General features: G+C 47.9%; 1 protein-coding gene across 12 annotated transcripts in view; it reads right to left on the bottom strand.

Moving 5' to 3' along the window:
- The window catches only part of ATF6 (activating transcription factor 6), a 386,674-nt gene that overhangs the window by 284,698 nt on the left and 75,615 nt on the right, over positions 1-26,361 (bottom strand). For all 12 annotated transcript variants that reach the window (XM_037907733.2, XM_043552969.1, XM_043552971.1 and 9 more), the window contains exons 8-9: positions 16,899-17,084; positions 14,812-14,903 (exon numbers count right to left, since the gene is read on the bottom strand). In XM_037907733.2, coding sequence (XP_037763661.1) covers positions 14,812-14,903; positions 16,899-17,084 — 278 coding nt within the window. The remainder of the gene's footprint in view (positions 1-14,811; positions 14,904-16,898; positions 17,085-26,361) is intronic.

The raw sequence follows: 26,361 nt of genomic DNA, 5'->3' as shown, positions 1-26,361 counted from the left end.
CTCTAGGGAGGGAATTATTGATGCAAATATGATCATGTGGAATTTTAATTTTTGGATGAACATATTTAGTTGCTGTAGGTCCAGAATGGGCCTCCATACCCCATTCTGTCTGGGAATTAAGAATTATGGGGAGTAGAATCCTTTTCCCTGATGGGGAGATGGAGTCCACTTCTTGATAGACCATTTCCTTGTGAGATTGGTCACCTAAAAGGAACCAAGAAGGGGGTTTGTGGGTAGGAGTTGACAGAAACTTGATCAGATAGCCGCAATGAATAATTTCCAGTCCCAATTTGTCAACTGTTAGGGCCCTCCAGTTCCAGGCAAAATGGGTAAGGCAGCCTCCAAAAAACTGAAGAGTGTGTGTGTGTGGGCAGGGAGGGAATGATGTGGCATCAGTAAAGGGACACAATTCTGAACAGTCCCATCAAAAGAAATTCTTTGATTGAGGGTTACAGTGAGGTGTGGCAATGGATGTCACAGGCGCTGTATGTCTGGGCTTGTGCACCCTCTGTTATTTACAGAGGCATTGGTGGTAAAAAGGCTGAGGAGGTGGTCTTGCTCTGTATCCCTGCCTGTGATGCTTTCTCTTAGGGGCAGGAGTATACATGTATAGTGAGCAAAGAGTTGTACTCAAGTATTTGAGGGGGTGGACAGACTCAGCTGTCTTCTTATGGAACAGATTAACTGTATTGAAGGGCAGACCCCGCATGGTATTCTGCACCTCCCTAGAGAAACCTGAGGACTGTAACCAGGAATCTCTCCTCATAAGAATGACTGTAGCCATCCCTCTGGATGCAGTGTCTGCAACATCTTCTGCAGCTTGGAAGGAAATCTTAGCCACTAGTTTGCCCTCATCAATTAAGGACTGGAAGTGGGCTCCATTTTCCTGAGGTAGCTTGTCTTTGAATTCTAAAAACTTTGTATAATTGGTGAAATCATATTTAGCTCGAAAAGCCTGGTAATTTGAAATCCTGAATTGGAGAGAGGTGGAGGAGAAGTCCTTTGCTCCTTGGGGATTGAGCCATTTGGCACCCTTGTCTGAGGGAGTAGTTATTGGATGTTGCAGCCTGGATCTCTCCATGACCACTTGTACCACCAAGGAGTTAGGCACGGGGTGCAAGACTAGAAACTCTTCCCCCCTTCGATGGAACAAAGCAGTGCTTCTCGGCGCTCTCTGGGGTGGGAGCACAAGAAGCAGGAGTGCGCCACACTATTTGTATTGGATTCATGATGGCCTCATTGATTGGGAGCGCCTCTCAACTGGGACCAGAGGGCTGCAAAATGTCCAGCAATCTGTGCTGGGGCGCCTGAACTTCTTCAAGCTGGGTGACAAAGTAGGACTGTTCTTAATGTTTTCTCTGAATATTGACTACTGTGTGAGTGCCTCAGTTTCCCCTATGCATTTCTTAAATATCTAGGTGGTGGGGTAAGGGTGTATGATTGCTGCAGAGCCCTAGAGGGCCAGTGTGAGGCTGTCTGCACAGAGAATGGCCGACACCCTGTCTCCTGGCAACTGATGGCCTAGGCCCCTCCCCTGCAAGGTGACAACTGAAGGTGTTGGAGAACAAAGAGACCAGGTGGCCTCCTGGCCCGGGAAAGAGACAAAGGCCAGAGGAGGGGCTGGAGGGAGTTTCAGTTTGGAACTGGCTGGGTAGACCGAGGGAGGCCCAGAACCTTGGTCTGGGCTCCCCACCCCCAAGATGGACCTACTGAGGGGTCCTGTTTTCTGTACCTACAAGCTCTGGTTAAGACTGTGTTCCTGTCGTCTAATAAATGTTTTATTGTTCTGTTTTAATGGCTGGCTGAGAGTCACGTCTGATGTGGAGTTGGAGTGCAGGGCCCTCTGGCTTCCCCAGGAGACCTGCCCGGGTGGACTCACTGCGGGAAGCGCACAGTGTGGAAGAGGATGCTGAATGCTCCAAGGTCAGACCCAGGAAGGTCGAAGCTGTGTAAGCTTCTTGCCCTGGAGACAGTATGCTCAGAGAGAGGAGGCACGCTCCCGCAGAGTCCTGACTGGCTTCGTAGGGAGTAGTTCCAGAGCATCACCTGGTGACTCCATGACAAGCTGTATCTGCAGCTTGGATGCCATCCTGTGCAGCAGTTCCTGATATTGCCTTCTCATCCAGGGAAGATGATGAAATTGCTTCCAGAACTGTTGGATCTGGTTTACCTTCATCCACTGAATATTCCGACACGACCGGTTGCAGTTGGCCAGGAGATGGTAAATGAAGCACATGCACCGATCCCACGTGCTTAGGGTAGGGATCCCAAGTGCCCCAGTAGTACCAGTACAAGGGATCAATTGGTAGGGGAGGACCCCAGGGCACTGGGTATCACCTGTCTCTTGACAAGTCACGTCTGGTCCGAGGACAGAACCTTGATCTCCTAGGGCTCCTATCCCAAGCCATCTTTGTTTGGTAAGATAGAGACTCCTGCGTTGTTGGAAACTCAGGAGAAAAAGCTGGGTCCCAAACCACCAGTAGAACCGACAGTACTCAGGCCTGCAGACAGGAGAGCAGAGCAGCTCTGCATCCTCAAACCAGCTTCCTCTTCAAAAGTAACTATGTCTCTGAATAAGGATGGACCCAAGAGGTGGGGTGAGTGAACCTACAGGAGAATGAAAATGTTCTCTGGGGAAACAGGTCTCTGATCGCCCTGGGGTGCAGAGTGAGCCCACTGGTGGAGCCATCAGATCTGGTGCTTTCCTGATCACAGTGGAAGCTGGATCCCTCCGGGACCTCAACACTATTAGCACCAAGTCTGGAAGTCAAAGGGAGCTTCAGTGGAAGTTTGTCCTGTGTTTTAGATGCTGGAACTGATATCAGAACTGACAGATCTGTGACCCTTCACAACATTTTCTCTTGCCAAGGAGCTTTACTTGGACCTAAATCTTTAGGACCTGTTTGTGAGGGCACTCTGAAGGGGTCAGAGAGGGAACTTTTCTCTTCGGGGCAGGCATGAACAAAGGTAGTTTGCTTCTATGTTTATGAGAGTGTTCCCTGCTCTCCTGAGAAGCTTTATCCTGAGATTTGCAAGTCTTACCTTCAATTCCTAAATGCGTGCTCAGAGGGGTGCTGCCTGCTAGATGAAGCTGATGTACAGAGGAGTTTTTCCCCACAGCCTAGATCTGACTAGGGTCTTTTTAAGTCTTAGCTCCTGACCCTCACAACTCTGGGAGTGGGAGTGTGGTAACTTAAATAACCTCTCCTTTATTTAAAGGCCAATGTTGTCACAAGAACAAATAGATATAAGCTGGCAATCAATAAGTTTAGGCTTGAAATTAGACGAAAGTTTCTAACCATCAGAGGAGTGAAGTTCTGGAACAGCTTTTGAAAGGGAGTAGTCGGGGCAAAAAATCCTAGCTTGTTTCAAGACTGAGGTTAATAAGTTTATGGAGGAGATAGCATGATGAGAGTGCTCAAAACGGCATATGGCCCATCCATGACTGCTTTTAGCACATATCTCCAACAGCAAGAGATGGGACACTAGAAGGGGAGGGCTCTAAATTACTTCAGAGAATTCTTTCCAAAGTATCTGGCTGGTGGGTGTTGCCCACATGCTCAGGGTCTAACTGACTGCCATATTTTGAGTCAAGAAGGAATTTTCCCCCCAGTCAGATTGGCAGAGACCCTGAGAGTTTTTCGCGTTCCTCTGCAGCACGGTGCATGGATCACTTGCCAGTTTGAACTAGAGTAAATGGTGGATTCTCTGTAACTTGAAGTCTTTAAATCAAGATTTGAGTACTTCAGGAATTCAGCCAGAGGTTATGGGCATATTATAGGAGTGGGCAGTTGAGGTTGTGTGGCCTGCGATGTGCAGTAGGTCAGACTAGATGATCATGATGATCCCTTCTGACAAACTCTCTGAGTCTTAGGCCATGTCTATACGAACAGCACTGCAGCATGACAGCTGTATTGATACAGCTGCGCTGCTGCAGTGTGTGTGGTGAAGACACTCTCTGCTGACAGGACACAGCTCTCCCGTCAGCATAAAAAAAAAAACACCTTCACAAGCGGCATAAGCAATGTCATTGGGAGCAGCTCTCCCTCCAATATGTTACCAGCACTTATGTCAGTGTAACTTTTGTCGCTCAGGGGAGTGGAATATTCACACCCCAGAGAGACATAAGTTTTGCCAACATAAGTGGTAGCATAGACATAGCCTAAATGCTGCACTTGGCTGAGATGTGAGCCCTGCCTAGGCAGTAGAGACAGCACTGGTGTTCCTCACTCATAGAAAATGAGTGGGGTTAGGAAACAAAGTTCTTGAACCCCAGGACTCTGGGCATAATTCCAGCTTTCCTAGGGGGATCTCCCTGGGGTGGGGGAAAAACAACTAATACTACTTTATAATAAGTCTAAAAGATACAAATACTGAAAAGCTATTGACAATATATTTACAGAATGATGCAGTTCAAGCAGCATCCATGGTCACAAAAGATTCCGACTCAGACCACGCAGTGGTAAGAAGGAATTGGAGAGGCGTCGGTCAGAGCACGAGAGCAACTGCCCATGCGTGGGCCAATACACACGGCTTACTCAAAATCTCCAGACTCAGGTGCTTGGTGCGCATGCATACACGTGTGGAATACACAGTGGGACCATCACTCGAAGAAGAAAAAACAATTTCCTGCTAATTCACAGTAGCAGATATACTATTCACTACTGCAGTGGTCTCCGAACTGTGGGGTGCGCCTCCCTAGGAGGCACAGAGGAACGTTGGGTGGGACGGCAGAATCTGGGCCGGCCTCCACGCGGGGCGGGAGGGAGCACCACCCAGCCCCGCTCTGCCCCCAATCTGCTCTGGCCCCATCCCCATCCCCAACCAAGGCACTAGCTTCGGCTCCCACTGTCTAAAATCAATATTGATGCAGGCCACCCAGTGCAGGCTGACCTATTACAATGAGTGCCAAGAATGGCTAGACACCCAGGAATTCCCTTCCACTTTATCTCTCTACTGAACATCAAACAGGTTAAAAAAATAAGTTATGTTTGTGTAGTTGTCAATTTTTATTGTTATTCGAACACACACAGACCACAGACTCTACACTGACAGCAACTTTTACTGTCAAATTCAGCACAGTCCCTAGGGTGAGAGATCATTTGCAGTGATGGGGGTGGGGGAGAGGAAGCACGGGGCTAGGGACAACCCTTCCATTCTGTTTTTTGCTCCTCAAACAGGAGCAGGTCTTATGCATTCCCTCTTCCTGGTCCTTCATATTTTCTTTTTAATGTCTTTCTACCAAAAGTGGGTGCACTTGAAAAATTTCTACCAGACTGACAGATATTACTGGTTCTGCCAGCATTCCTCATTTTAAGTAAAGGGGCTCTCTCTCAATCCTGTAGAATCCTGGTGGACAAGGCCCTGAGGCCCCAGCTGGAGGCTTTGTGGCCCTGCCACACTCCACCTCAGAAAAGGGCAGTAGAGAGTTCCTCCAAGTTGCCGAGAGCAGCTGTGTGGCAAGCAGCCAATCAGGGCCCAGCAGGTCAGTATAAGATAAGCTGCAGCACGTGAATAAGTTCAGTTCCTTCCTAGAGCTGAAGTAGAGTGGATGGTGCTTCAAGCTTGCTGCTGGGACTCCACAAGAACAAGGCCCTGAGGTAAGGATGAAGAATGTGTAGGAGCCACATGGAAGTGGCCCAGGGAATTATAGCAGCAATGCACTTTATTTCACAGAATCATAGAATATTAGGGTTGGAAGAGACCTCAGGAGGTCATCTAGTCCAATCCCCTGCTCAAAGCACAACCAACACCAACTAAATCATCGCAGCCAAGGCTTTGTCAAGCTGGACCTTAAAAACCTTTAAGGATGGAGATTTCACCACCTACCTAGGTAACCCATTCCAGTGCTTCACCACCCTCCTAGTGAAATAGTGTTTCCTAAGGGTACGTCTACAGTACGAAATTATTTCAAAATTATTCTATTCGAATTTTCAGAAGCTATTTTATACATTCGGTCTTGTGTGTCCCCACTAAAGCACGTGAATTCGGCATATTGCATCCATAGTACCAAGGCTAGCATCGAATGTCGGAGTGGTGCACTGTGGGTTGCTACCCCACAGTTCCCGCAGTCCCCGCCGCCCACTGGGTTAAGCTCCCAGTGCATGATGGGGCAAAAACATTCTCGCGGGTGTTTCTGGGTGTGTGTCATCAGAAATCTACAGCAGAAAATCGTTTCGCGCCTTTGTGGCGTGCAAATGCCATACTGCTTTCAGCAGACAGTGCACCACTGCTCTCCTGCTACTGTGAATCCACCTCTCCAACTCCACTCTGCTCAGCCATTGTGAACCGAGAAGCATAGCTTCCGCCGCCAACTCTGCTCTCCTGCTATTGCCATGCTTCGGAGCTTCTCCATGTTGTCTGTCCTGGGCTCCCACCTCCGTGAAAGCCACAGAAGACAACCGTTTTCCGCCGTTGTTTGGCTACCGTGAACCGAACAGCACAGCTTCCGCCGCCAACTCTGCTCTCCTACATTTTGCACCCTATTTCTAGGATTACCTGTGCAGGTGCCATACCATGGAGCCCGATCAGATCTCCGCTGCAGTTTTGACCATTGTAAATACCTCACACATTATCCAGCAGTATGTGCAGTACCTGCAAAACCGGGCGAGGAAGCCACGACAGTGCGATTACTATACTGATGAGGACATGCACGCAGACGGCACGGCATGTGGCGACTGGGAGATCATGGTGGCTTTGGGCCAGGTTCATGCCATGGAATGCTGATTCTGGGCCTGGGAAACAAGCACAGACTGGTGGGACTGCATAGTGTTGCCAGTATGGGATGATTCCCAGTGGCTGCGAAACTTTCGTATGCGTAGGGCCACTTTCATGGAACTTTGTGACTTGCTGTCCCCTGCCCTGAAGCGCAAAGATACCAAAATGAGAGCAGCCCTCACAGTTGAGAAGCGAGTGGCCATAGCCCTGTGGAAGCTTGCAACGCCCGACAGCTACCGGTCAGTCAGGAATCAGTTTGGAGTGGGCAAATCTACTGTGGGGGCTGCTGTGCTACAAGTAGCCAACGCAATCATTGACCAGCTGCTATCAAGGGCAGTGACTTTGGGAAATGTGTAGACCATTGTGGATGGCTTTAATGCGCTGGGGTTCCCTAACTGCAGCGGGGCGATAGACGGAACGCATATCCCTATCTTGGCCCCGGAACACCGGGACTGCCAGTAAGTAAACCGCAAGGGGTACTTTTCCATGGTGCTGCAAGCACTGGTGGATCAAAAGGGACGTTTCACCGACATCAATGTGGGATGGCTGGGAAAGGTGCATGACGCTCGCATCTTCAGGAACTCTGGTCTGTCTGAACAGCTGAAGGAAGGAATTTACTTCCCAGACCAGAAAATTACTGTTGGGGATGTTGAAATGCCTATAGTTATCCTCGGGGACCCAGCCTACCCCTTAATGCCATGGCTCATGAAGCCGTACACAGGCACCCTGGACAGTAGTAAGGAGCAGTTCAACTATAGGCTGAGCAAGTGCAGAATGGTGGTAGAATGTGCGTTGGGATGTTTGAAAGCGCGCTGGTGCAGTTTACTAACTCGGTTAGATCTCAGCACAACCAATATTCCAATTGTAATTGCTGCCTGTTGTGTGCTCCAAATTATCTGTGAGAGTAAAGGGGAGATGTTTATGGTGGGGTGGGAGGTTGAGGCAACTCGCCTGGTGGCCAGTTTCACACAGCCAAACAACAGGGCGATTAGAAGAGCGCAGCAGGGCGCACTGCACATCAGAGAAGCTTTGAAAGCCAGTTTCATGACTGGCCAGGGTACAGTGTGAGAGTTGTGTTTGTTTCTCTTAAAGTTACCCGCCCCCTATATATATATGAAAGGAAATAAAGTCACAATTGTTTAAAAACCGTTCTTTACTACTTGTTGCACAAAACATTAAGAGAAATCAGAAGCTAGATGGGGGAGGGGAAGTATTGGGTTAGGGGGATGGAGGAGGAGGAGGGAAGGACAAATCCAGAAACCAAATCAAAATTTAGGATATGCCAGCTTTCTGCTGCTTGTGCAATCCTCTGGGGTTGAGTGTGTGGGTCCCCGTAGCCTCTGCCCCCGTGTTCTTGGGTGTTTGGGTGAGGCGGCTATGGAACTTGGGGAGGAGGGAGGGCGGTTATACAGGGGCTGCAGCGGCAGTCTGTGGTCTTGCTGCCTTTCCTGCATTAGATCCACCATACAGTGGAGCATGTCAGTTTGCTCCCCCATGAGCTTGACCATAGCATCCTGCCTGCTCTCATTGCGTGCGTCCCTCCCTCTTCGTATTCATGTAACGCTTTATGATAGAGGCTGCATTGAAACATTTGCACCTGCTGCAGGAGGAGAAAAAGGGAGGGTAGTATTTTAAAAGATACATTTTCGAGAACAAAGGGGACACTGTTTCTCAATGAAACAGGCAATTCATAGTACACAGCACATGTTCTTTCTGTACAAGGTCGCATTTTGCCTCCGATACTGAAGTGCCTGCCACTTTGGTGTGAGTAAGCCATCACATGCGACCAGGCAACAGAATTCAGCTTGCAGGCAACGGCCAGGCAACAGAATTCAGCTTGCATGCAGCCTGCGGGGTCTCTGGGATGATCGCTTCACACAACGCGCCCCCCTCCCCCCCCCCCCCCCCCCACACACACACACCGCGGGGCTCCGATGAGGCTCTGAGCAGGGATGAGCCCTTTAAACTAAACGCGAACAGCCCAGCGCGGCTGGGTTTCCCCCCACCCCTCACTGCATGGCTCCGATCAAGCTCTCACTCACCAGAAGTGCCTTCTCCAGGGTCATGGTCCGGGAGCATGCTTTGGAAGTAGGGGGAGGCTACTGGCTCCAGCATTAAGAATAGTTCCTGGCTAGGAGGGAAAACGGATTCCCCACTTGCCGCCTGTGCACTGTCCTCCTCCTCCTCCTCTTCGTCCTCCAAAAACTCATCCTCCTCGCTCCTTGCTACTCCCCCCTTGCAGGTGTCCACAGACAGTGGTGGGGTAGTGGTGGTGTCACCCCCCATAATTGCATGCAGCTCATGGTAGAAGCGGCATATATGGGGCTGTGACCCAGAGCGCCCATTCGCCTCCCTGGAGTTTTGGTACGCTTGCCTGAGCTCCTTGATTTTTGTACGACACTGTTCTGTGTCCCTGGAGTAGCTGCTTTCTGTCATGGCCCTGGAGACTTTAGCATATGTATTTGCGTTCCATTTTTTTGGAACGTAGTTCTGCCATAACAGATTCGTCTCCCCAACATGCAATGAGATTCAGTACCTCCCGTTCGGACCATGCTGGAGCTTGTCTACGAATCCGGGACTGCGTGGTCTCTTGAAATGGTGGACTCTGCATGGTCGCCTGTGATGGTATACTGTGCTGATGGTCACCTGTGCTGATGGTGACCAAACAGGAAATTCAAAAGTTCCTGGGGCTTTTACTGCCTACCTGGCAAGTGCATCAGAGTTGAGAGTGTTGTCCAGAGCAGTCACAAGGGAGCAATCTGGGATGGCTCCCGGAGGCCAATATCGTCGAATTGCATCCACAGTACCTGTAACTCAGAACTGCGATCTCGATTTTTAGCGCGACTCCACTTTCCGAGATGGAGTACAGAAATCAGAGTAAAGAGCCCTTTAAATTGAAAAAAATAGTTTGGTCGTGTGGACGGAACCAGTTTTATTTCGAGGTAACTCGGCTAATTCGAAAATAACCGTGTACTGTAGACCAAGCCTAATATCCAACCTAAACCTCCCCCACTGCAACTTGAGACCATTGCTTCTTGTTCTGTCATCTGCCACCACTGAGATCAGCCTAGCTCCATCCTCTTTGGAACCCCGCTTCAGGTAGTTGAAGGCTATCAGATCCCCCCCTTCACTTCTCTTCTGCAGACTAAATAAGGCCAGTTCCCTCAGCCTCTCCTCATAAGTCATGTGCCACAGCCCCCTAATCATTTTTGTTGCCCTCTGCTGGACTTTCTCCAATTTGCCCACATCCCTTCTGTAGTTGGGTGGGGGGGGGGGAACTGGACACAATACTCCAGGTGTGGCCATCACGGTGCCAAATAGAGGGGAATAATCACTTCCCTCAATCTGCTGGCAATGCTCCTACTAATACAGCCCAATATGCCATTGGCCTTCTTGGCAACAAGGGCACACTGCTGACTCATATCCAGCTTCTCGTCCACTGTAATCCTCAGGTCCTTTTCTGCAGAACTGCTGCTTAACCAGTTGGTCCCCAGCCTGTAGTGGTGCATCAGATTCTTCCTTCCTAAGTGCAGGACTCTGCACTTGTCCTTGTTGAACCTCATCAGATTTCTTTTGGCCCAATCCTCCAATTGTCTAGGTCACTCTGGACCCTATCCCTACCCTCCAGGGTATCTACCTCTCCCCGCAGCTTAGTGTCATCTGCAAACTTGCTGAGGGTGCCATTAATTTAATTTGAGGGTGCAATTTAAAAGGACATTGTGGATGGCTGCTATCTATAGTGTCCCAGGGCAAGGACCTGGAGTAGAGGGTGGGCCTGGGTCCCCAGCCACTGGTAAAATGGCCTAGATTTTGAGGCACCCCAGAAGGAGAACTGAACTGTAGTGGCCTAGCTTAAGAGCAGGGGCCAGAAAGGCCCCGGGAGGGCGAAGACACTGCCTCCAACGAAGGAGCCCTGAGGCACTGCTCTGTTGCAGAGCAGGGACAAACTGAGAGACATCACAGAGGGCACTTGAGAGAGGCCCCTGTGAGACTTGTATCCTGAAAGTGGTTTGTGTTGCTTTTATCTCACAGACTGTGTATGAGTTTCCCAGAGAGCTGAGTCACCAAAGACCCACTACAAACAGAGAGAGAGAGAGTGCAGGCACACGCACTTGGCCAGGGAACACTTGTGAGAGATGAGTGCAACCCTGTTACACCTTCCAAGCAGAAGAATATTTTTATGTGCATTCTCTCTCCAGGGTGGAGATTTTTGGGGTAATTAAAAAACAAACCCACCAAAAAAAGCCATCCAAACACCCCAAACTGACATTCAAACTTAGAGACACAGCCAGAATTATTCCCAAACCCTCATAGCACAAAGGCAGCAATTAATTCAGTCCCACAAAAACATTTTTTCTTAGAACTTTTAAACTCTCAGAAGAGAGCAGTACCTTGTCTTGTAACCATTATTTTTCCAGTTCTATAGCGCATTTCACCTTGAAAGATCCAAAAGCAATTTATAAACTATGCAAGCATTACCTAATTCATGGCTAACAGCTGCTGTGTTCCATGCTAAACGGCACATAGCAACTCCACATGCCAATTTAGGAGAGGAAGTAGAAAACCCTGTGCAACTGAAACTACACTGAGATTTAAGGAGGCAGAAAGTAATCACCCAAACTGGAAGTGTTGCCAGGGCACCTGAATTAGCTTGCCTACTGCTATAGACAATGGCATGGGCTCTTCAATCACAAGTGGTCAGGAGCTCAGCTTTATGCAGTAATGGTGTGATCTCCTATATCACAACCCATTGCTTCCCAAATAACCTATACTTTCTTTGGACATCTCCCATTCCTGCACTCATTAGCCCCAATGCTTATCTTGTAATATCTGAGAGAATCACTGTCTGAAGAGGCAGGACTTAAGAATTTTAAAGGACTTGTTTTACTTCTCTATAACCCGCCTGGGTTTTATGTAGACTAGATTATAATAAATCCATTCATTGTATTTTCAGTTGCTGGGTGAAAAGTGTAGTTTAAATTAATACAAAATTGCAGAAATCCACATAGTGGGCTCTATGTAAAACACCTATAAAGTTCCACAAAAGCCAGAAAATCCAGCAATTGTCCTGTGTTTATAAAATAAAGCCCATGAGTATTTCCATGGCATATACTCACACTCACAGTCACAAAAGAACTAACTTCATTTGGTCAAACATTCAAGGCACAAAAACAAGTAGTGTAGGTCCAAATTTTATGTACCAGTGGAAAATGTGTATTTTCAGAGTTTTAAAAATCAGTGTAAATGAGGTGGTTTGAAGATCAATATAGGTTTTAAACTTTTCCCTGCAGTGTCTGAATCACAAATATAACTGATGTGCAGCAAACTGGGCTTAATAACAGAAATAAGCAAAACTGTCCCGTCGAGTTTCACTGCTGACACTGAGGGAAGTGAAGGCGAAGACAGATAGCATCAATACTGGCAAGTGACTTAGAGTTTAAAGTCCTTTCAGTTTTAACAATCTTGCTGGTGTCAGTAAACATTTCGTTTTCAAATATAGGATCATCTTGGCAGTATCCTTTTAAGAAAATCCAGATTTTTCTAATCTATCTCTCTTACATTAAAAGGGATTTTTCATGTACTGAACAGGAACATACACAGTATACAGCAACTTGAGGTCTACTGTAATGCTCCATCTGGGGAGCAGGAAGGAGTTCCACAAGGGACAGAGCCCTACTTTCCAAAGCCAGGTTTAGTGAACAGGGATGTAAGTACCAGAATCCGCGCCGCCCCCCCCCCCCCCCCCCAAAAACCAGCTTTGTTTTTTTCTCCATTATGCTAAAGACTTATTTATAACAGACCTGGGAGGGAGTGGAGTTCTTTCCCGATCCCTCACTCTGTGACCACTGGGTGTTCTACCAAAAGACCTTCACTTGCTCCCTTGGCTATCTACATTAATTTCAATTCCCAGCTTAAAAAGCAATAGCACATATGCTTTATGTTCAACTGGACATTGTCTGGTCCACAGGCAACTAGTGAATCAAAGGGAATTCACAACATTCTCTCTGCAGCATTGTTATGATGGGAATTTTGTACATCAGATTATCAGAAAAGGCTAAACAGTTCGGACTATAACTTACACATCCAGAAGTCTGGCCCTCCTGTAATGAGGAATGTGCCCATGAGGGAAAAGGAAAACAAGAGGAACTCACAAGTTTAAGCCATGCCTACTGTGACTCTTTATGGGGAAGCACCCAAGAGCCAGACAAAAGTTCCATGATAGTAGAACAAATACATTAGTATATACTCCTGGGGGGATTCTGCGCTACTGTGCATCCACAGAATATCCCCTGAAGATTTCTTTGCTTCCCTGCAAAAAAATGACTTCCTCATGGGGAAGCAAAGGGAAGCCACAAGAGCGGTCATGTGCTCCTCCCCAGCAGTATGTTTTGGGTGCCCAGGGCAGGTGGCAGAGAGGTAGGGGCCTCTGGGGCAGGGGGCTGGGGAAGACCGAGCTGGTGGCTCCTACCCTGTGGGCTCAGCTGCTAGTCCTGGCTGGGCTGGGGAGGACGGGACTTCCTCTTTCCCGGCATGGCATCCAGGGCCGGGTCAGACCCACCCCTAGGTTTCTTCTCTCAGCTGCAGGAAAATCTGCAAACTGCCTCTTCTCTCTCTCCTCCCCCGCCCTGCTTCCTGCACCCATTGCTCTTCAGCTGCAGGGGAGGGATCCCTGTACAGGGAGCTGCTCCCCTATGCATGCAGATCTCCTCATACCCAGACCCTCCTGCCGAGCCTTACCCCCCCCCCGCACTCAGAACCCCCCTGAGCCCCACTTCACCTGGACCACCCCAACGAGCAACCCACACACAGATCCCCGCCCCACCAAGCCCCAACCAGCTGCATGTGGAGTCCCACTCCCCTGGCATCTGGACCCCCCACTAAGCCCCAACACCCAGACCCCCTGCCAAGCTCTATCTCCCCCGACTCCCCCTTTGCTTAGCCCCAACCACTTTCACCTGGACCCCCCTGCAGAGTCCCATTACTATTGCACCAAGAACCCCTCAACAAGCTCCAGATCCCGCACTGAGCTGCCCACACAGATTGCTCCGCACAGAACCCTCTCAACCCACATCTGGATCCCCCACACTAAGCACCTCCACACTTGGATCCTGCCTTGCTCAGCCTGTCTGCCCACAGCTGGTGCACCTGGCAAAGAGGGGAAGAACCCTGGGGTGTTTCTGGGGCAGGCACGGTCCTTGCCCTGTGTCAGGGTTGTGTGCAGCCTCACTGCTGAGTCCGTGTACTGGGGGGAAGAGGGGTGGGACCTGCACAATGATCTCCCACCTCTGTGCAGCCAGTGGCCTGTGCTCCCCAGTGTCATACTGGAACCTCCACATTTATTTGACAAATAAAATGTGCAGAATTTTAAAATATTGTGTGCAGAATTTTTAATTATTTTGGCACAGAATGTCCTCAGGAGTAATTATTTTGTTTCTAAACTAACTCCACCTGCTCAGCTGAAAGGGATGCTGACACAAGAGCCAAATTTTAAGACTGACTGTATCAAAGTCAAGGAGCAAGAGACAACGGGATTTTTTTTCCCCCCCAAAAAAAGAGGGGGAAATGGGGTTTCACAAAAACTAAGGGTTTTTTTTTTTTGTGAGAACTTGTCATTTGATTTTTTTTTTAATTGTTTTGAATTGAGATTTTCACTTGTTTTTGAAAACCAAAATCATTTTGAAACTTGGGATTTATTTTCTCCCCTTTTTATCACTGAATGCAAGAGAGTAAATTATATCAAGAGATCCTCCCCATCCCTTTTTCAACTATTACTTTTAAAAGCTTCTCCAACTTTCAAATATTGAGAGTGGAGAAAGAAAAGGGGGTGGGGGGGAATTGGAATACACCCCCACCCCCCCCAGTATCATTCACTGTTACATTACGTGGTAACAAGTCAACTACTGAGAAGCTCTCTTAGCGTGGAAGATAGCAAAAAACTATGCTGTGAGTCCATGGCCTCCCACCACCAGACAGACGGTATTAAAGATCCAGGTAGAAATTAACTGGTGGTGGGGAGGAGATAATCAAGACTATGGAGTCAAATCAATAATTAATTCTATTGTTGTGGGGAGAGGATGGAGGAAGGCAACTTACCTAAGTGGGCCATAGTTCAACATTACAAAGGCCAATATCACCATCACACACACAGCTCTTCTCTTTGGAGAAGGGATTTTAAGATTCTGGTTCTAAACAGGGAGACAGAGCGCACATACAGTGTAAGTGAGGGTTTAAAAACACAAATGCATTTCCGACATTCTAACTCCTGTTGTTGCCTTTTATATTAAGGATGACTTGCAAAGCGTAAAACTTCAGAGGTAAAAATGAGCTTCCCCTTTTTCATAAAGATGTATGAGTGCAGTCAGACCTATTTAAAAATATATCTAGTCCTTTTTTACATTCCATTCAAGTGCCATCTACCAAATTTTCTATGGACAACTGAAGAATCAATAGATTTACAACAAGGAATTAAAACTAAGGCTATCTGTCTCCTATCACCATAGTATCAACACCTCACAGTCTGTAATATATTAATCCTTTCCCCCTCCCCACCCCCTTGAAACAGGGCAGTCCTATTATCCCCATTGTACAGATGGAAAGATGAGGTCCAGAGTGACTTCCCCAAAGCCATCAAGGAGTCTGTGGCGAGCCGGGAATGAACCCATTTCTCCTAAGGTATGTCTACACTGGCAGTTGAACGACAAAACTATTGTCTTTCAGAGGTGTTAACCTTCCCCACCCCCTGCCAAAAAAAACCCCCACAATTTTTCCATGATGAGCACCAGAGTGAACAGCATGAATGCCACTTGTTGGGGGTGGAAGTTTTATGTCAGTAGGAGAGCCGACAAACAGCGGCTACGCTGCATGACTTCTAGCGGCATGGCTGTAGCGAAACAGCCATGTTACTAAAAGCTATGTAGTGTAGACAAAGCCTATGCCTCAGGTAGCATCCTGACCATGGGTCTACTCTTCATTTCTTTCCCACTTCTAATTGAAGTAGAAGTAAAGCTCTTTGACTGAAGATTCAACTACTTTAGCTCTTACATTTAAGGCTATGCGTTCCCAATCCACAACACTGGGTCCTCCAGAAATGAGGTGCATGCAGTATAACAGGGAAGACAAGCCTGGATATTTTTTTAAATGAAAAAAATTGAGGAAAGGGAGACCTTTCCAGGCCTTCTTCACACATTTAGATACTACAAAGGCCAGTCTAACACTTGCTTTTTCAGCCCCTCTTTCAGTCACCTTTAATGGGTTTGATCTGAAATAAAGACACCTTGCTGGAGCATGAGGTGTTTAAGGAAGTCTCCAGAATAATCTCTTTTCCGCAGAAAGTTGCTAAAGGAAACTGAAGTGAATTATACTGGGAATTATGTAGCAGGGTTAACATTTGGAAGCTATCGCACAGAAATCTGCAATCCTGAAATTGTCCTGCAGATCGTTTCTCCCTTCTTCCATGCCAGCGAAAGCAGAGGCTCCTACCAGTGCTGCTCCTGCACATAGCATGTCCAAGCAGGAGAATAAAGGGAAACTGACTAGGACTGTCACTTGGTTTCCTTCTGCTGCAGTTATTGCTTGAGAAGCAGAAACACCCTCCCAATCATGTGGGGAAAGAAGAACAAAGAGCAGCATAGGGATGGAGTGACAATTTTTAAATCAAGGTTGGGTGTTTTTCTAAAAAGATATGCTCTAGGACTAAGTCCTATGGCCTGTGTTATATAGGATAGACCAGATGATCACAGTGGCCCCTTCTAGCATCACTTTAGGCTTCTATGCTAACAATTCTGAATGAGGGCATGGAGGGAGCATAACTGCATGTGAGAAGCACATCACTTAATTTAGTGTGGAGTTTCCTTCAAATACCAATTTAACTAACAATGGTAATTAGCTGTGTAAGTAAACAAACTTAATTCAGAAATGATGCATCTAGCAGTGCATCTAGACAGCATGCTGACAGGGGGACTCTGGTTCCAGACCAGCGGGTGAGGGAAAAGGGGGGGGGGGAAATGATGAACATGTGCATTATTTTAAACTAATAGCAGACAGAGGTCCGTAACAGCCATCCCTATTGCCCCCAGTTGTTGGCACATGCCATTATGATGCCTGTACCAACACAAGTTCATTACCATGCTGTTCTAAACAAATCACTCCATGGATTTTGTCCTTCCACAAACACTTCTTACCTCTAACACCAATTCATCCAGCTGCCTCTTCAGTGAACCATTCTCTCTCTTGAGCTGCTCATTCTCCAGCAAGGCAGCCTTCAGCTTGGCCTCCAGCCCCAACATGTATTCCTTCTTCTTCCTGCGTGACTGGCAGGCTGACTCCCGGTTTTTGATCATGCGCTGCTGTCTTCTCAGGAGGTTACTCTAGATGGGGACCAAGCAGTCCGGTTAAAATAGGGAACCCTAACCTACATGCACATTGGTCATCTCATACACAATTTCTGCTCTGCTACTTTTTCAGCCAACTGAGCACTTCTATCCAAAAGTTCCTAATGTGTTCATCACCACAGCATCTAGTCTCTTGTCAGGTTACACCCCCAAGAATTAGCTCACAAAGGGAATGAAAGAATTATGTCCCAATTTCTTCTCTTCTCTGACCTGTACTTTCATATTTCCTTGGCACAAACTGGTTCCCACCATATACAGGAGTGCAGGACAACTGCTGTGCTTGTGCAGCAAATGATTTTTAGGGACCAATTTATGAGGAAAGGTAAAGAACTTAACATGCACAGCTTGTAAAAATCTTGACTAAGAGGGGACACAGTCAAAAACTACAGTGATTATATGCCTTACAGCATACCGTAACCAACAGATATGAGCATCAAACAGACAGGATTGCGCACGGTGGTATTGGGAGGATGAAGAGCAAGAGAATGAAATTAAAGAAAATGTAGCCTCAATGACAGGCAATTTTTAAATAGTGACTTTAACTCAAATTATGAGATTTCTACCAGTCCCCTTGGGATACTATTTCAAGGGCTATTTAAACTGGACTGAACAAGGCACTGGTAAATAAACTCTCGCGTTTGCAGGCAGCAACCCTGCACTGCATTGCAGGGGAAGTTTCTTTCTATTGCCCTCAATTTTCATTTATAACCTAAAGCCTAAGAATTTATCCTTCCAAACTCTAGGCCTGATTCTCATTTACACTAAGTCCCATTTACTGAACCAAATGAGTTGCCAACAGAGGGACTGAACAGGCAGGAAGAGAAGCAGGAAAAGCCAATAGAGGACAGGATTTTAAGAAGTACAGAGTGGTTGACCATGTCAAAGGTCAAGGAGGATGAGAATGGAGGCCTTGCTGCTCTTTAATTTAGCAGTTTGCTCCAGCACCTTCTCTCTCAACATCCCAACCTGACACTAGACATTGCTTCAACTGGAATAAAACCAAGCAGAGAAACATTTCCATTGATCAATTTAATAAAAATATAAATTTGACACCTAAGCTGACCTGAAAGCACCCTGTTAAAGACAAGAACGGTCATGGTCCACACTAGCATTATCTGGAGTTAGTTTGCCTTAACAAATCTTCCATTGAGTTTCTTTTCTGCATAGCCTAGGAATGGGAACTATGTTCTTGCTTTATCATGGAGACGCATAGTTAAAGATAAGGAACAACTTCCAATAAACCACAACAGGGTCTGTATTGTTGTTACATTTGTATCGGCCTGGAGTGCAGTGGAGACACACAAGACTGAAAGCTAATTGTTTTCATCCACCTGAAGAGTACTCCAATAGCCTAATAATGGACACACTAGTGGCTTACAACTGTTAGAGTATTAAAAAGGAACATAATTTATTAAAAAGGAACATAATTTGAATAATTTTGGGAGTAGGGGTTTGTGAAAATCTGTAGAATGATAAAAGAATAGCAGAGTCCGTAAACTCTGCAAGCCAGAAAGCTTTGGTTGAGGCAAATACAAGAGACAAAGTTAAGGTTATTTGTGGCCACTTTAAGTTTCCTTCTTGCAGATAACTGTCTCATAACTACAGTATTCTGCTGTGCAGCATTTGCAGCTAATTTTCCTTGCAGACACTGACAGTCATTCTATCATTCTGAAGAAGCCACATGGCTCACATTTCACTATTCTTCTTCATGATATTACAGCAGGGTTACAGAGACCAAGAAAACGAGCTACAATGCACTAAGGTTTTGGCTTCTCTCCCTGCTGATCTAATTGTGTTCTGTAAAGATCATTTATAATATGGATAGTCTGCTGCCACTGACATAATCCTGTGAAAATTAAGCTGTGTGTACTTATTCCAACTTCTTGGGGGGTGGGGGGGTGGTTTTTTAATGTTCTCTGTAAGCACTGAGCTTTGTGCACAAACACTTTTCTGGTCACTGCTGAATCTTTTCAGATACTGCAAAACACATTAGATTTTACAAGCATATAAAGCCTTTTAAGAAAACAGGGTTTTAGATAAGCAAGGCATTTGGATATGATACAGTCTGGAGGCTGAGAGCGCTTCAACTACCCAGAGTTCAGATAATCAGTATTATATTGGAAATGTAAGATCATCAACATATTCCACATTCACACAGTAGTTGATGGACGATAGATCCATCAATGGTAATCAGCCAAGATGGTTAGGGATGCAATCTCATGCTCTGGGTTTCCCTAAATCTCTGACTGCCAGAAGCTGGAACTGGATGACAGGGGATGGATCACTCAATAAGTTGGTGTGTTCTATTCATTCCCTTGGAAGCACATGGCACCATTCACTGTCAAAAGAGAGAATACTGTGCTGGATGGAGCAATGGTCTGATCCAGTATAGCCATTCTTTTTGTACATATAACTGGCACTATTTTTTCCAATGTTTGCATTTATCAACACTGAATTTCATCTGCCATTTTGTTGCCCAGTCACCCAATTCATAGAATCATAGAATATCAGGATTGGAAGGGACCTCAAGAGGTCATCTAGTCCAATCCCCTGCTCAAAGCAGGACCAATCCCCAATTTTTGCCCCAGATCCCTAAATGGCCCCCTCAACGATTGAACTCACAACCCTGGGTTTAGCAGGCCAATGCTCAAACCACTGAGCTATCTCCCCACCACCTTGGTAACTCTTCTCAGTCGGCTTTGGACTTAACTATCTTGATTAATTTTGCATAGTCTGCAAATTTTGTTAACTCACAACACCCCATATTCCAGATCATTTATGAATATGCTGAACTATACAGTAATTTTTTGACTCACAGCAGACATTCAGAACATGCCAAAACTTAAACACTAGAATTAACTGCTCAACCACATATTAAAGGGCTACATATAATGTCATATGTCTTGTATATTTTCTTTTAAAAAGAAGTCCAAAATAAGTATGGGAAAGTTTTCCCCCTAAATAGTGTTTTTTTACAACACTAATAACTAGGCTCATATTGTCCTCTCATCTTCAAAGTTACCTACAAAATTCAAGCACTTTACAAACTGAAGTTGCCATTTCAAATAAGTCCTACAAATAATACTGTTCTGAGCAAACTTTAAGCCCCTAACACGTGACATCTGGCACTGCCTTAACCATGTGCTCACTACCACTCCACATAATGTGGTAGGAATGTCCCACAGGGCAATTATTCTGCTAACAAGTTATGGAAAAAATGGTTGGCCACCTTTTGTCACTGTTGTTCTTCAAGATGTATTGCTCATGTCCATTCCATTCTTGGTGTGTGCATGCCCATGTGTGCGGTCATTGGAGATTTTTGACTTAGCAACAGGCATAGGGCCGGGAAGGTGCCACCTTGAGTGCCGCACTCACGCGCTGGTATTTCAGGCGCCGCCGGCCCTATGCTGTCTCAGTTCCTTCTTGCCGACAGCTCCGACAGAGGATCAGGAGGGTGGGTAATAGAATGGACATGAGCAACACATCTCAAAGAACAATAGTTACGAAAGGTGGGTTACCATTTTTTCTTCTTCAAGTGCTTGCTCATGTCAATTCCATTCTAGGTGACTCACAAGCAGTATCAATGGAGGTGGACTCGGAGTTCAGTCTTGCAGCACCGCTCTGCCAAAGCCACCGTCGTCTCAAGCCTGCTGGGTCAGCGTGTAATGCGATGCAAACGTGTGGACGATGACCAGGTAGCGGCCCAACAGATCTCTTGGATCAGTACCTGTGCCAGGAAGGCTGCCGATTGGTGCCTGTGCCCTAGTCGAGTGTGCCGTCACAATCACCAGCTGAGGCACCTTCGCCAGCTTATAACAGTAGCAGATGCAGGCCGTGATCCAGGGCGAAATCCTCTGAGCAGACACTGGGCGACATTTCATCCTGTCTGCCACCGCAAAGAACAATTGCATTGACTTATGGAATGGCTTCGTTCTACTTATGTAGAATGCCAGCACCCTCCTGATGTCCAGGGTGTGAAGCCTGCGTTCCTCATCCAATGCATGGGGATTTGGACAGAAGACTGACAAGTATGAAACTGAGAAACGAACTTGGGCAGAAATGCTGGATGCAGGTGCAGCTGGACATTGTACTTGTAGAAGACCGTATAGGGTGGCTCCGAGGTGAGCGCCCTGATCTCAGACATCCTGCAGGCCAGCGCTGTTGCAACCAGGAACGAAACCTTTCAGGAGAGAAGCAGGAGGGAGAGGGAAGCCAGAGACTCAAAAGGAGACCCCATAGCCTTGACAGCACAAGATTCAGGTCCCGGGGGGAACCGGGCCCCAGATGTGTAAATAGAGGAGCTCCAGACCCTTCAAAAACCACAGTGTCATAGGATCTGCGAAGAGAGACCTGCCTTGGAATGGAGAATGCAATGCCGAAATGGCGGCCAGATGGACTTTGATCAAAGAGAGGGACAACCCTTCAAGTTTGAGGTGCAGCAGATAATCCAATATATCCTGCAGCAAGGCCTGCTCGGCCCAAAGAGGCTGCTCCAAGGCCCAGCACACAAAACTCTTCCATTTAGCCAGGTAGGTTGCCCTGGTAGAGGGGTTCCTGCCACAGCAAGACCTGCTGAACATGGGTTGAGCATGCCCGCTCATCTGCGCTTAGCCATGCAGTACCCAAGCCGTCAAGTGCAGCGCTGCCAGGTTCGGGTGCTGGAGATTGCTGTGGTTCTGGGACAGCAGATCCGGCCAAAGAGGCAGTAGAAGAGGGGTGGCTGCCGAAAGGCTCAGCAACATGCTGAACCAGTGCTGACAGGGCCTTGCGGGAGCTACTAGGATAATCATCGCTCTGTCCTGCTTGACTTTCATGAGGACCATGTGAATTAACAGCACTGGCAGGAAGGCATACATCAGCACTCCTGACCATGGAATGAGGAAGGCGTCCACAAGGGAACCTCTGTCCAGACACTGAATAGAACAGAATACGTGGCGCTTTCTGTTCTGCCTGGACGCAAATAGGTCCACCTGGGGAGTCCCCCACCTCTGTAAGATTATGTTGACCACCTCCAGATGGAACAACCTTTCATGGCAAGACAAGAAGGACCTGCTGAGGTGATCTGCAACCAGATGAATGGCATGCTGGACACAAAAGTCCCAAAGATCGAGCACCTCCTGACAAAGGGCCAAGGACCTGGCACCACCCTGTCTGTTGATGTAATACATTGCAGCGGTATTGTCCGTCAGGACCTGCACCCCCTTGCCTTCCAGGTGAGGCAAGAATTCCCAGCAGGCCAAGTGAACCACCCTGATCTTGCTGACGTTGATATGGAGGGCGAGATCATCCCGCAGGCAGCGGCCCAGGGTGCTCACCTCACCCAGGTCAGCTCCCCAGCCCAGATCTGAATCTTCAGAAACCAGGGTCAACGACGGGGACGGGGTCACGAAGTGAACTCCCTGCAGCACTGACTTGGGGTCCAACCACCAATGCAGGGATCATAGGATGTGGTTCAGCACCCTGACCACCCGGTCCAGCCCATGTCTGCTGGGAATATAGACCAAGGCCAGCCATGCTTGCAGAGGCCGTAGATGGAGTCAAGCATGGGTGACCACGTATATGCACATGACCACATCAGACGTAGGCAGGTGTGGGCCTTAGTGAGCGGGTGGTTCTTTAAAGGGGAGTCAAGTCTGACATGGCCTGAAAATACGCTTCCAGAAGGAAGGCTCTGGCTCGCGTGGAGTCAGGGACCGCCCCGATGAATTCTATGTGCTGGTTTGGCATCAATGTGGACTTTTTTATGTTTATGAACAGGCCTGGATCGTGGCAGGTGGAACACACCAGATGGAGGATCCTCTGCACCTGCTCCCGAGACCTGCCCTTGATGAGCCAGTGGTTGAAATACCAGAAAATCTGGACCCCTCAATGTCTCAAGTAAGCCGCCACTAGCACCATGCATTTTGTGAACACCCTTGGGGACGAAAACAGGCCAAAGGGCAGTGCCATGAATTAAAAATGGCGCATGCCCACTATGAAGTGGAGGAAACACCTGTGACCCGGGAATACGGAAATGTAGAAATAAGCATCCCGTAAATCGAGAGCAGCGTACCAGTCTCATGGATCCAGGGAGGGGATGATAGAAGCCAGGGAAATCATGCAAAACTTCAACTTCTTGAGAGACTGGTTGATGCGATGCAGTTCTAGGATGGGTCTGAGGCCTCCTTTTGCTTTCAGAATTAGGAAGTACCAGGAGTAGAACCCCTTTCCATTCATATCCCAAAGGACCTCTTCTACTGCCCCCAGGTGCAAAAGGTTCTCAAACTTCCTGAACAAGGAATTGCTCACAAGAAGGGTCCCTGAAGAGGGAAGGGAGGTTGGGGGGTGTGAGAAGGAGGGGCGGCTGAAAATTGCAGGGTATAGCCCCAAGGTACTATGTCCAGGACCCAGCGGTCTGAGGTGACCTGCAACCAGTCCGAACAGTAGGGGTGAAAGCGGTTGAGGAAAAGGAACTGCAGATCCAGGGATTTGGCTGGGGCATCACTCTCAAGCGTGCCATCATAATGAGTGCTTCTGGCCTCCTGATTGTTTTGCCAGGCCAGGCTGCACAGGTGAGCGGGAGGTAGAAGGGTGGTGACGACTAAATCCAGTATCTCTGTCCCTTCTTCTAGGAGACCCCAGACGAGGCTGCCATGGCCTCAGCGGCGGAGGCAGCCAGAACTGCTTAAGCATTGACTACGGTGTGTGCATGCTCGGCAAGAAAGGGTGGCTCTAGTGCCTTTCAGCCCATGCAGCCTCACATCTGTTTGGTCAGAGAATAGACTGTTCCCATAGAATGGGAGGTCTTGGATGGACACTACCAACCTGGCAGCTGAGTCCGCTGCATCCCACGCCATTTGCAGGGAACATTGGGCTGTTGTGGTGACTTCCTGCACCAAAGTATCAAACTCTTGGGCGAAATCCTGTGGGATATACTCCTTAATCTTACGGAGGGAGTCCCATAAATTAAAGTTGTAATGGCCCAAGAGGGCCTGATGGTTTGCCACCTGAAACTGTAAACTGGAGGTGTAATCAATCTTCCTCCCAAACAAGTCCAGTCATTTGGCCCCATTATATTTCAGGGTCAAGCTGGAACGTCCCTGTTTTTCTTTCTCATTGGCTGCTGAGACCACCAGCGAGCCGGAAGAAGTGGGTGGGTGAGTATACAAGTATTTAAAACTTTTGGCCAAGACAAAGTATTTCTTCTCGGCCCATTTTGAGGAGGGAGGGATGGAGCAGGGGGTTTGCCAGATGGACTTGGCAATTTTGAGGACCCCATCATGCACCAGTAGTGTGACGCGAGTCGGGCTAGAGGCTGAAAGGACATTGAATAGGGTGTCCATCGGCTCAGCAATCTCCTCCACTTCCAGGCCCAAGTTCTCGTCCACCCAACAAAGCAGAGCCTGGTGGTGGTCCTTAAAGTGATCTGGCAGACTGGCCCTGGAGAGGCCTGCGACTGCCTCATCTGGGGACAAAGACGAGGACTGTACCACAGGCAGGGACCCCAGGTCCTCCATCTCTGCAGGCAAGGGAAGCTTAGGAGTGGGCACAGCCTCCTCAGTCTCGGCTTCCAGGCATGCCTCCTGCACCAAGCCCAGGGCTGTCGGTGCTGGCAGCTGCTGCTCCAAGGCTGCGGCCGACGAGTGGCGCGAAGGGGGCATAGCCATGACCGGAATTCCCCCTGCATTCCAACAAGGCCAGTGCATGGGTCACTGACCTGGCTGCCACTGACCTGGCACTGCGGTCTTGGTCATCCAGTCACGCCGTTGAGGTCTAGGCAAGAGGCTAAACTGTCCTTCAGTGCCAGAGGAACCGCCTTCCAGAGACCACAGAGGGGCCATGGATACCTGGATCTGCCTAGAGACCACAGATAATGGTGCCCGGTACAAGGGGACCAGCGACTGGGAGACCAGTGTCAGGGGGACTGGAGGTGGGACAGAGAATGCTCCCATGGGGTAGGCGACCTGGATCAACATCGAGATGGCGACCAGTGGGACGGTGATCAGTACCAGTAGTAAGGGGACTGGCACCTCCCTCTAGGCAATCCACATTAAGATGACGGGGACCGCGATCTTGGTGCCAGCAATCAATGGCGAGTCCCAGACTATCTCGGCAGTGGCTCCGGTGATCGGCACCACAGAAGTGGAGACAGTGGAGATGGCGCGACGGGGAATGGTGCTGGGCAGAGCTCAGTGCTAGGGGTGCACTTCGCACTGATGCCAAGATGCTCGGCAAATCCTGTCGAGATGGTTTGGAGGTCGAACAGAGGGCGGACTCCGTGAGGAGAGCCGGAAGTCAAATATCCCACTCTTTCTGTATGCGGAGCCAAAAGTTTTTACAGATACGGCACTTGTCTTTTACCTATGTCTCCTCCAAGCACTTGAGACAGCTCCCGTGGGGGTCACTAACAGGTATAGGCCTGTTACAATCGGTGCAGGGCTTGAACCCCAGAGACTGGGGCAAAGTCCCCAATGCGACTCTAACTACTAAGATCACTTAACAGGTACTTAACGCTAAATACTGAAGAATCAACTATGTACAAGGCCCTAAGGCACGAAGTCCAAAGATGAAAAATGGCTAGCCCTTGCAAAGCAAGAAAGGCACTCTGACTAACCATCACGGGCGGTAAAAAGGAACTGAGAGGACGTAAAACCGGTGGCACCTGATATACCAGCGCATGAGCGTGACACTTAAGGGGGTGCCACAGCCAGCCCTACAGATACCGCTAAAGCAAAAATCTCAGATGACCGCGCATGTGGGTGCACACACACCTAGAATGGAATCGATATGAGCAAGCACTCAAAGAAGAACTAACTTTTCACATAACTGGAACTAAGCTACCTATGGAATTACTTTGGATAATGCTGGGTTTACCATCTGATGGGAGTTATCCCATGAAAAAATGAGACAGCAATTACTCATTTGTAAGCATTAGCATTAGCAAGACGTACTAGTCACATAACAGAAGAGAAAGAAACCCCCACGCACAGTTTTAGGCCCTCATAATGGAAAAGATAATGCGCACATTAAAAGACAAGACCATCCAACTTTACGTGCGCTGGCTTTCTGTGCTGGTTTATGAAGAATCTGATACTTTTGGAGTTGCCTCTAAGCTGGATAAGTACAAAGCTGCATAAACATTGCTTTTTCCACCCAAGTCAAACATACTCTTTCATCTACTTATCTATGTAACTCAGCAGTAATGTATAGCTTCCCCAAGAGGAATTTTATTTTTCACTGAAATGTATGAACACAGCCCAGAGCCTAAGATTCT

The sequence above is a fragment of the Chelonia mydas genome, chromosome 8 (genome assembly GCF_015237465.2).
Source record: "Chelonia mydas isolate rCheMyd1 chromosome 8, rCheMyd1.pri.v2, whole genome shotgun sequence".
Taxonomy (NCBI): Eukaryota; Metazoa; Chordata; order Testudines; family Cheloniidae; genus Chelonia; species Chelonia mydas.
The sequence above is the reverse complement of the archived record's forward strand: the minus strand, read 5'-3'. Positions and strand labels throughout refer to the sequence as shown.